Source organism: Xyrauchen texanus, chromosome 43, assembly GCF_025860055.1.
Source record: "Xyrauchen texanus isolate HMW12.3.18 chromosome 43, RBS_HiC_50CHRs, whole genome shotgun sequence".
NCBI lineage: Eukaryota > Metazoa > Chordata > Actinopteri > Cypriniformes > Catostomidae > Xyrauchen > Xyrauchen texanus.
In genome coordinates this window covers 23,054,974-23,067,423 of record NC_068318.1, presented here as the reverse complement: position 1 = coordinate 23,067,423, position 12,450 = coordinate 23,054,974, and the positions used below count along the sequence as shown (strand labels likewise).

Genomic DNA, 12,450 nt, shown 5'->3' with positions numbered 1-12,450 from the left:
ACAAGAACTTTCTGAAACTGGTTACTGTTATCTAACAAACATATAATCTATGTATAGGCTATCACAGAATATGGTCAAGTATGAATTTTCTTATACATCTGAAAATTGACTCCATGCTAAAATCAAAATGTAATAATAATAGAAATGATCAAATTATTTTTTCAGGAAATTATATAGAAAGCCAGATTTGTAATAGAAAAAGTGAGACACATTGCTCTGGCATAGAGTATACTGTACGACTGCATTACTCTGAAAAGAATGAAGGGAATCGTTACCCCTTTCAGGGATACATCTACACAGTGCAAACAAAGCACACCGATGTGATTTGAAACATTGTTCTGCAGCTGTGTGTCTCCGACAAATACAGGATCCATTTGTTCAAGACACAAAAAGGCGGCAGCGCCTGTTTGGGGCTGTCTGCTGTGCTATGATGGAGAGTCTGTCGTTGACTGGCTGTTTAAACTAAAAGGAAATGCATCATTTTGGCAGCAGCACCATGTCCAAGCATTTTATTTAAGTTAAGGTGGGATAACCTTTGTTTTGGCTGCTCTTTTGAAACCTGTTTTAACTAAGCAATCTCATAAAAACAAATTGTGATTTAATAGGCTGAACGAAGAGAGACCTTACAAACAGCTAATGTCAGCATGCCAGCATCTTGAGGTTTTGGTTCTGTTGCAAGCACGGTGGTGCTAAAGTTCAAATGGCCTGAATCTAAACAATTGACTGTTTTGGAGAACATATTAGGAAGTTTACACACATACACAGTATTAAAAAAACTACACTCTAGCTCACAATAAAGATTCTGACTTTATGTAAAAACAAAATTATAACATTTTTCCATTCTTTATTCTGGTGCACAACAGACGCATGGACCATGGTTTTATGTCTGGGTTTGTGTGTTCTCAGGTGCTTTTCGTTGTAAAAACACCGGGACAGTCACACTCAGCAGGAGAACATTGAGAGAAAACGTTCAGCATCCAAGTCAGACTGTTTAAAGAGAAGCTTGGACCTGCTCTTCAGAAAGGGACCATTTGTTTAGGACTGGCTCTCTTTCTCCTCTTTGAAGGCGATGGCCCCTTTCATGTACCAGATGGGAGGTACTTTCAAAAACACAAGTGACTTGTCTCACTGTATGGGAACATGCACCCGTTTGTCTTTTGCTATTGGAGTCTGGTAACATTTGCTACTTCAAAGTCTCCAAGATATAGTTCTATGCAAACGGATTTGGAAAATTACAAAACTTGGGTAAATGACTCTTATTGTGATAACATCTTTAATTATTAACCATCTTACGCACGGGCAGTGTTCGGTGGCTTGTAACTGCAGCATTTTAGCAGTGTGAGGTTTGATCTCTCTGCTTGTAAATAAAATAGGTGGGAAAGACAAGGAAGTGAAGGGGGAGGAACAATGGATGCTTGTTCGCAAGCCAGCATGAAACATGGAAGGAGAATTAAGCCACAGCTACAAACAGCAGGAGTATGAAAGGCCTCACAGATATTGCCTTGTGTGTCTGTGTTGTCCTGTTTGCATTTGAGAGGGTGATTTTTCCCAGAGTACAACATCAAAGTCTCAACCCAAGGAGAATGCTGGGACAGGCGATACAGATGAGATGAAATCAGTATCATATCAACTTTATCGGTCATGAGGGACGTACTTGTCATAAGAGCATTTTATGCTCAAAACAAGATCAAAAGAAGATGCTCATCAACCAGAGTGGGGAAGTTATAAAGGTTTATACAGATGAGATATAACCACTGTCATTGCAAATGAGACAGCAGGCAGAGTACATGCTGTTACTGCATTCTTAGTAAAAGCTAGATCAAAGGGCACTGTACATCATTACAAGAGCTAGAGGAATGGATACCGTTGGCCTCAAAACAATACCACCATAATCATAACATATCATGTATACCTATATTAAATAAATAAATAAATAAAACAGCTCAAATGTACTGTCCAATTCCATTTCAAAAGAATATATAAAACAATGGTTAAGAGTATCAATTGAAAAATTCTCTCACCTGACTTCAAGATTTATAATTACTGAATATCTGTTTCTGAAGATTTAGCGATTGGTTGGAATTTGAACCATTGAAAGAATGGAGTGAGCCGTCTGGGTGGTAAGGGCACAGACTTGGCAAAGCTTTGGGTCTAGATGAACACTGATCTACTAAGGCAGAGGAGATTAACAGGGTAGAATGAGGTAACAAGTAGAACAATAGATAAACTGTACCGACACATCTGTTTTTGATCAATAAGCCTGCAGCAGGATTAAAGAAAAAGAAACCAGAGTACCAGGGATGGTTATAAGAACTACAGACACCCCAGTCTGAAAGCAGAGTAGTAGGGAGAAAAAGCTGCCAGGAGTGGTAACCTAATCACTCCAAATCACAGGATAATCCTACTTGCCCTCCACTCTAACAGCAAGGCATTATTCATATATCGGAAGGCACTCAGACCTCAAATTCTCAAAAAAGCAACCAAATAAAACACACTTGCCTAATAATCTTGATTTAAATTAGAGGGACAAAAAGCACACACAGATATTTCAAGAATTCTATTAGCCATATCAATCTGACAAGGATATGTCCACTTCAGTTTTCAAGTATGCTCAAGTTCAGTTAGAGCATTGTGAAGAAAGTGGAAACATTAAAACTGGTTAAAAACCCACAGGTTAAGGTCTAGATGTACACTGATGGCCAAAAGTTTGGAATAATGTACAGATTTTCCTGTTTTGGAAGGAAATTGTTACTTTAATTCACCAAAGTGGCATTCAACTGATAAGTATAGACAGGATATTACTGATGTAAAAAACAGCACCATCACTATTTCGAAAGTCATTTTTGATCAAATCTAGACAGGCCGCATTTCCAGCAGCCATATCCTTGAGTAATCATGCTAAATTGCTAATTTGGTACTAGAAAATCACTTGCCATTATATCAAACACAGCTGAAAGCTATTTGAGTCATTAAATTAAGCTTATTGTCTTTGTGTTTGTTTTGAATTGTCACAGTATGTAATAGACTGGAATGTCTTAAGGTCAATATTAGGTCAAAAAATGGCAAAAAAGAAACGGAGTTCTCTAGAAACTCGTCAAGGTATACTATGCTTGAAATTGTCATAAAACTGAAGATTTCATACAAAAGGAGTACACTACAGTCTTCAAAGACAAAGGACAACTGACTCTAACAAGGACAGAATGAGACATGAAGAGGATAAGAACATCAGAGACTCTAGTTTGAGAAATAGATGCCTCCCATGTCCTCAACTGACAGCTATATTGAATTCTACCCACTCAACACCAGTTTCATGTACAACAGTAAAGAGAAGACTCAGGAGTTCAGACCTTATGGGAAGAATTGCAAAGAAATGGACACTTTTGAAACAGAAAAGTTTAAAGTGGGCAAAGAGACACAGACATTGGACAACAGATAATTGGAAAAGAGTGTTATGGATCTTAACCCCATTGAGCTTTTGTTGGATCAGCTAGACTGTAAAGTGCATGAGAAGTGCCCGACAATACAGCCACATCTATGGCAAGTGTTACAGGAAGTGTGGGGTGAAATGTCACCTGAGTATCTGGACAAACTGACAGCTAGAATGCAAAGGATCTGCAAAGCTGTCATTACTGCATGGAGAGGATTTTTTTATGAGAACTCTTTGAAGTAGTTTAAGACGTTCTGATCAAATTGTAATAGTACTTGTTCACGTTATTAATGTCCTGACTATATATTGTGATCAGCTGAATGCCACTTTGTTGAATGAAAGTATCAATTTCTTTCCATAAGAGCAAAATATGTAAACTTTTGGCCACCAGTGTACCAGTGTTTCCGGATCTGACTAACATATCTAACATCAGAATAACTCAGACCAAATGCGTTATTTGTTGGTGGTTTTGAGATTTTGGCTAGGCATTGCCTGCACGGAAACCTTGAAATAAAATCCTGTTAAGCCCTCTGCGTTTCTCTCAGGAGTGTAGTTAAAACCATGCTGAGTATGGACATGATTATGCACCGCCACAGGTCCTACGGCATGGCCCAGCTTTGACTTCCAGCAGGAAACAAGCTCAGGAGTTCAATTAGGGCAATTCTCAGTTTGGCTTGGAGATTAGCAGACGATGTAATACAACCAAACAGAGGGGAAAGTTGCTGTTATAAAGAACACTTTTTAATCAGACATCTTTGACACTATATTTGATTTTAAAGATTACAAGATCACAAATTTTTTCATAATTAAGAGACTAAGAAATGAAATGCATTCCAAGTAGAAGCATCCTGCATTACATATTGCTTTGCATTCACCATTTAGGTTGTCAAAAGCTGATGGTGGAAGAGAGCCATACAGAAAAGTCTCTGAGAACCAGAGGTCTGGAGGACTCACGCATAATCCGGTCTACAAACAGCCCAGGCAACAGAGGAGATGGATCCGTTTGCTCTGTGGATGAGCAGAAAGAACATGGTGAGATACTTTTCACACTGGGCTGAGCAGACACAATTAGACCCTTGTTCTGTGAGGAGGGAGAGGGCATCTTTGTTTCGGTATACAGACGGAATACATGAGCCATATTCAGTGTGATCAGAGCAGAGGATGCTCCAGAAGAACTCACAGAAACAGCGTTCAGAGTGAGTGCTTTTGAATGAGAAAGAGGAAACGCACTAATCCAAGTACACAGGAGAAAAGGTATTTCAGCATTTTCATTGCAGTTAATGGCTCCAGGGATTTTAAGCCTCATGTTCTTAGCCTTGGAAAGGCTGACAAAAAAAGAAAAAAAAAAGAAAAGAGAATTCAAAAACAATAATTCCTAAAGATAGGTCAGGTGTTTAATGTTACACATTTTTATAATCCATAAACTTTACCAGGGCAACAATGTCTTTGAATCTTACAGTATCGAACAACAAGAGACCCATTTTGCAGCTGTAAGGAACAGGATACAAGCCCCCTTGACTCTGCATGTTTCAACTCTTGTCCTCGATGTGCCTTTAAACTCAGCAATCATATGACATGTGGGGAATGCGATTTCTAAAGATGACATGATAAATTGGATTATCTTGGAAGCAACTTTTTAGTGCAATGGCTGGCAAATCACACTAATAATTACAATTTATTGCTGGTGGAAAATGGGGTGAGAATTAAAAACCACTGTGGTATGCATAACGCATTAGTTGATGAAAGACAGGCAAGGATTTGGCTCGTCAATGCACTATTAAACATCTACATAAAAAATACCTTTTGGGAACTGACCAAATGAGCAATTGATTTTGGGCTAGGTCTAAAATGGTTATTCTTCTAGATTGTATGCAGCCCGTGAGAGGACATATGGATCTTTTGAATGTTGGACACTATTGTTTAACCATACTTTCCAATCAGCAACACCGCAAGATTATCCAAAAGGTTTTGTACAAACCATCATGTTGTCTATCCTTTTTTATAAAAATTCATCCATTTCACAAACTTAAGTAACTTCAATATTTGGCAGACACTTGTATCCCAGTCTAGCCCTTGGGAGAAAAGAAAATGGATACATTCTCTGGAATAATCTTCATTAGTTTCAGAAAAGCTACTCCTTTATTTTCTCTTGACTGCTAGCCATGGATTCCGTCTGCCACAATAAAGAAATAAACTGGGCCTTGATTGATTTGTAGTTGTAATTACTGTGGCATTGTTTTGTTAATAGCTTTATTTTCCTGTGCTTTCCAACCGCATCTACTGCCGCGCACAAGAAATTGCCCTTAAAGGTCAAAGACTCTAGCCCCCAAGGGTGAATCAAATGTCCAAGATTACGTAGAAAAAAGAGACTGATTGCTTCTCAATGACATCTCAAAATCTGCTCCTGAAAACAATGTACAGTGATGGATCTGCAGTCCATGAACCAAGGGGTTAAAGAATGGCTGCAAATCATCGACAGGCTACAGGGGGCCAAAGCGACTGTGAAAAGCCTGAACTCTTAAAAAAAAAGCCATTAAAAAGTGAGCACATTAATCATTAACTACCTTTGACTCAGTGGGAGAGTAGGGAAAACAAAGTGGTGAACCACACCAAGATTGTTATCCTTAATTTTGGGGAAAAATTTAAAAAAATACTACTAATAAAATACTATAAAATTATTTAATATAACATATTACAATAGAATACACAAACACTTCTCTGATGGTAAATTGACTATTGGAGCTCCTAATTTGCATTACTCATCTGGGTAAAAGATCTTAGGGCATAGCTAAAGAACAAGTAATTGCCCTCTTGACAAACCATAAAAGGATAACACTGCCATCTTGTGGACATAATTTAAAATATACTAGCATTTAATTGAGGTTCAAATGTAAACGCTGCTTCTTTTCAAATAATTGTATTTATTTTATTCAAATATATATGAATGCTTCCTTCATGAGGAGGGCTTCTGGGAGAAATGTTTACAGAAAAATCTATTCATCTAAATAAAACTGCAAACAAATCAACCATTGTAACACATATAATGATACAGGGAAAGAACATTTTGACAACATAATACAACCATCATAATTCAGTGTGATAAAACATGGTTCTCGTTACCCAATGCATTTTAGAGGATTTACATGATTTTAAGTTCCTGAAGATATTAGGAAATTTCAAAAAAGTCTGATCTGAAAGCATCCATGCAGACTTTTTCTGTGTGATGATTCAGTTATGTAGGGTATTTACATTAAAGGCACAAAGCAGTAAAGCCCCCCAAAGGGCATCTTTTTTTCTTCTTTCTCTTTTTGCTTTTATTTTGGTAAGACATTGGTCCCAACTGGCAGTACTCTTTATCCATGCCACTTGTGTAAAAGGAAAAAAGCAAAAAAAAAAAAAAAGTATAAAACCATAAAGTGATTATCCTTAAAGTACACAGGTCTAATTAATTTTTCTAATTAAAAAAAGCATACTGAAACCTAGAGGCAGATGGGATCTACAGTTTAGAAAATACAGTGAGCCGTTCTGAAGATTCAGCAGTGTATGACACTCTAATGGAGGCCTTGTTTGGGGGCAGTTAAGGTCAGACTTCTACAGAGGATACAGCTCAGATGTTATCTTTCCCTGTCTGAAGCTACCCTGCATGTTGGAGCAGGACAGGACTGCCAGAAGCCTGAGAATTGTTGAAATGTTGGGAAAAGACATGATGTCAGAAATTTTGAGAGTGCCGATAATAGTGTCGGGCAGGTGTTGGTGAGATGCAATGGGGCCTTGCCACCTGTCCCACCACCTCTGCAGCTCAGCCTGGAGAGACCCTGGGTCTGGCAGGTCCTCCTGGAAAACCTTGAAAAACTCAATATCCTTGCAGCATCCTTCCACTTTGGACATGACATAAGGCACAACCAGCAAGCAGCGAAGAGCAGACAGAATATCCTGGGAGAGCCCTTCCACTTCAGCAATACAGTGCTCAACGGTCCTTTTACTGATGTCCTCTCTGTAGTGCACATTCACGGGTGGCTGTAGTGAAAGATGCATTGTGGCCTGCAGCTTTGAAGCCAATGCAAATGCCTCTTGAAACCAGATTTGATGGTGAGTCTCAATACGGTTCTTAAGTTCACTGAGAGAGGACAGGATATCAGGCTGGCTATTAACAGCTTGATACACATCATATGAATTTCCCTGAAGACTCTGGCATAGGTTTTTGGTGAGGCTCAAGATGTTTTTCATGATCACAATGGTCAAGATGAAATCAAAGTTTTGGATGGTGGAAAGGAAGCTCTGAGCCTGTTTTGCATTTGCCTCATTGTTATGGTCACCCTTCATTTCATTCAAACAAAGGATGATGGCTTCTAGAATGTCTGTAGAAATTTCCAGAATCTCATGACTCATTGCCCATTGATTGTTGCTTAGCTTTGCTTTCAGCTCATTGGCCTTTTCATCCTGTTTAAATAAATGTACAACAGCTTCCTCTAGCCTTACCCGTCGCTGGACATCATCAGAGAACCACCTTAACAGCTGCTCCAAGCACTCAAAACTATGCATTATCTCTCTTATGGAGGATGCACTTGCTGTCAAAGTCTGCAGAGTAAAAGGGTTTAGGACACCAAAAGCATGAGAAAGTCTCTGGGAAAGCAAAGCTGAAGCCTGTCTCATCTGAGAAACTAAAGCATTGGGTCTTGCCAAAGTCTGACCTCTACAGAAAGCGAAGTTTAAACCCCACTTTTCAGAGAGAACAAAGGTCAGAGTATCCACAAATGAAGTAATGTTTTTGACAAGGGGAATAAAGGCCAATATATTTTCACACTGATCATCTTGTTTGTCAAGGTAGTGTATTCCTACAGGGATGTATGCTTGGCCATCAATTTCCAACTCTTCCTCAGTCACTATGGTAAAGTACTTTATGCCACACAGCTCTTTGAGTAATTCCTCTCGGGCAGCAGTATCATAGAGGGTCAAAACTCTTTGTGCAGGACCAGTGCCATCCAGGGAAGCTACTTTGTTTGCACCATCCTGAACCGTTGATTTAGACTGGTCTGTGCCTTCTATTTCTGGTGCTGAGGAATGATCAATAATATTATGTGCCAAGGACTGATCAGTAATATCATGTGAAGCAGGTGTGGAATGGTCAGTTATAGAGGGCAGATCAGGGTCAGCATGTACTGATGCAGTTTCATTTGGAGCTGGTAAACTGAACTGTTCTGTGCCATGTTTTGCAGCTAATTGAGGCTGGTCGGGGCGAGACTGATCCTCTGCTTTGGACTGATCAATTCCACTTAGATTCCCTGGTACAATCTGATCAGTTCCATCCTGACTCAGTGACACAAACTGATCAGGTACACTCTGATTATAAGTATTTGAAAGACTAGTTCCAACTCTAGCTTTAACTACAGTCTGATCATTTTCACAGCATTCATCTGCCATGGGCTGATCAGTAACACATTGATTCCATGATATAATTTGACCAGCTCCACCTAGACCTTCTACTGTGGGCTGATGAGTTGTAACTTGGTCTCTTACTGACTGGTCATTTCCAGACTCATCAACTACCATGAGCTGATCAGATCCACACTGATTATCCGATACCAACTGACCAGTTCCACCTCTATTCGCTACTTCAGTTTCTGTCTGACCAGCTTCATTTTGACCCTCTACTATAAACTGATCGGTTTCAACTTGACCAACTGCCACAAACTGATCAGGTACACTTTGATCTCCTGTTACTGACTGACCAGTTACATTTTGCTCAGCTGTTACAGACAGGTCATTTTCAGAGTCATCAACTACCATCAGCTGATAAGATCCAATTTGATAATCTGATACCAAGTGACTAGCACTTTCATTTGCCAACCGAATTTCTGTCTGACCAGCCTCATTTTGACCCTCTACTATAGAATGATCAGTGTCAACTTCAACTGCCATAAAGGGATGAGCAATATGTTGATCTATTACTGACTGACGGGTTCCACTTTGAGCAGCGGTTACAAACTGATCATTTCCAGAGTCAACAACCATGAGCTGCTCAGATCCACTTTGACCCCCTAATACTAACGGACCAGTTCCACCTACATTTGCTAATCCTATTTCTGTCTGACCAGAATTTTCTTGACCCTTTACTATAGAACGTTCAGATTCAACTTCAACTGCCACAAATAGATCAGCTACACTTTGATCAATTTTATTTTGATCTGCTGTTACACACTGATAATTTCCAGAGTCGACTACTATGAGCTGCTCAGAACCACTTTGATCCCCTGATGCTGAGTGACCAGTTCCACCTTCCTCAGCTAATCCCATTTCTGTCTGAGCAACATTTTCATGCCCCCTTACTATAGAACGATCAGTTTCAACTGCCATGAAAAGATCAGCAAAATGTTGTTCTCCTGTTCTTGACTGACCAATTCGATTTTGATCTGCTGTTATGGACTGGTCACTTCCAGAGTCAACCATCATGATCTGCTCAGATCTACTTTGATCCCCTGATACTAACTGACCAGTTCTACATTCATTTGCTAATCCCATTTCCGTCGGATCAGCCTTTTCTTGACTCTCTACTATAGTATGATTGGTTTCAACTTCAACTGCCATAAATTGAACAGCTACAAACTGATCTCCTGTTACTGACTGGCCAATTCTATTTTGATCTGCTGAGTGATTATTTTCAGAGTCAACTACCATGAGCTGATCAGATCCACCCTGTTCCTCTGATATTAATAGAGCAGTTCCAGCTTCATTTGCTAATCCCATTTCTGTCAGACCAGCCTTTTCTTGATGCTCTACTATAGATTTATCAGTTTCAACTTGACCTACTGCTATGAACTGATCAGCTATACTCTGATTTCCTGTTACAGACTGACCAGTTCCATTTTGATTTACTGTTACAGACTGAACATTTCCAGAATCATCAACTACAATGAGCGAATCAGATCCACCTTGATCCCCTGATACCAATTTATCAACTGCACCTACATTTGCTAAATCAGTTTCTGTCTGATCAGTCTCAGTTTCACGCTCTACCATAGAATAAACAGTTTTATCTTGACCAACTGTCATGAACTGATCAGTAACAATTTGATCTGCTGTTACACACTGAACATCTGTAGTGTCAAACATAACCTGCTCAGATTCATTTTGATCCTCTGATACTAACCGACTAGTTTCATCTTCATTTGCTGTTTCTGTTTGACTAGCCTCAACCTGACCTGCAACTATTGAATGTTCAGTTTCCACTTGGCCAACTGCCATGAACTGATCGGCTACACTTTTATCTCCAGTTACTCCAGTATCTCCAGTTCCACATTTTTCTGCTAAAATGGACTGGCCCTTTTTAGAGTCATCAACTGCCATAAGTTGGTCAGATAAAAGTTGTTCCCCTGTTACTAACTTACCTTCATCTCCTAGCCCAGTTACTCTCTGACAAACTTCATCCTGCCCTTCTAATACAGACTGACCGGTTTCAACTTGACCAACTGCTAACAGCTCAGCTACACTTTGTTCACTTACTGGTTGGTCAGTTCCACCCTGATCTGCTGCAACAGACTGATAATCTCCACTCTGATCAACTTCCATAACCTGATCACTTTCACTTTGATACCCTGACACCAACTGCTCATTTACGCCATGACCAACTGCCGAGAGCTGAACAGACGCATTATGATCCCCTGATCCCAACGGGCCAGTTCCACCTTCATGTGCCAACCCTGTTACAGTGTGACAACCTTCATCTTGGCCTTCTACTGAAGACTGATCAGTTTTAACTTGCCCAGCTTCCATGAATGAATCTGGTACTATTTGTTCGCTTATTGCTGGCTGGTCAGTTCCAACTTGATCTGGTGCTACAAACTGTTCATTTCCACTCTCATCAACTTCCATAGGTTGATCAGTTTCATTTTGATCGACTGATACTAACTGACCAGTTCTAACTTGCAGTTCTATTTCAGACTGCTCAATTCTACCATGACCCACGGCCATTAACTGATTAGATGCACTTTGATCTTCTGTTACTGTCAGACCAATTCCACATTGATCAAGTACTTCAGACCCATCATTTACATTTTGAACAGCCATCAGTTCACCAGTTCTATCTTGTTCAACTGCTGTGGATTGCTTAATGGCATCTTGGATGGATTCTGTTGGTTGGAGAGATGTGCTGATCATTAGTGAGCTGCAAGCATGGATGACCTGAAGTGCAGTTGCGGGTTTTTCAGAGCCCTCAAGAGTTATGACAGATGTTTCTTTAGCCAATTCTATACAAGTAGAGCCATTGGTTTCCATTGAGATTTCCTCTGAAGTAGCAGTGTTAACTTCTAAAAGAAAGAATGAAACGTGTTAATGTAAGGAAAAAAATATAGAATTATCAACAGGTACTCATAACGATGTTTCTTAGTTATTGTAAATAGTTTTCATTCAATATTAAACATTTAATAGTTGAAAAATAACTGACCAATAACAGCATCCTTTGCCACATGTTGATAATTGGAACCATTTGTATCCACAGTGATCTCTTGTGGAGCCATGGCAATCACCTCTAAAGATGGATAGGATAGAGTGTCAGAATACAATCAAACTGCTTAGTTCCACCTCTAAATTTAACATTATTTCTACCAATTACGATTACAATACATTGAGGGCGCATTTGTGCAATTCAAAATGCAACAGATCAAACAAATGACATATCAACAATTAATCAATTAAGAAATGTTTCTAGATGTATTAATGATGGCAATTGTCAATTGTGAAAATTACATTTTCATAATCGATTGTTGTTGAAAATACAGATCAAATAATCCTTAACCACAATACTGCAAAATGCACGTGGAGCACTCCAAATAATATGAACATGTAGCCTACTGTTAAAACGTAATTTAAATTAATACACAAGAAATGCAAGTATTAGCATTTTGCACTTAAAATATTCTTAGTTCAGTGCACTTTAATACATACAAGCAATGTTTAGTATGAACCTGAAAACTGATTACTGTTAATGAATTACCGTTGTATAGCTTTTATAGAAGATTGCTATTGAA

At 39.1% G+C, this 12,450-nt stretch overlaps 1 protein-coding gene across 1 annotated transcript in view; it reads right to left on the bottom strand.

Moving 5' to 3' along the window:
- Positions 1 to 4,189: 4,189 nt before the first annotated feature.
- The window catches only part of LOC127635465 (uncharacterized), a 14,613-nt gene continuing 6,352 nt past the window's right edge, over positions 4,190 to 12,450 (bottom strand). Inside the window, exons 7-8 of the mRNA XM_052115541.1 lie at positions 11,868 to 11,951; positions 4,190 to 11,730 (exon numbers count right to left, since the gene is read on the bottom strand). Of these exons, the coding sequence (XP_051971501.1) occupies positions 7,019 to 11,730; positions 11,868 to 11,951 (4,796 nt within the window). The 3' untranslated portion in view covers positions 4,190 to 7,018. The remainder of the gene's footprint in view (positions 11,731 to 11,867; positions 11,952 to 12,450) is intronic.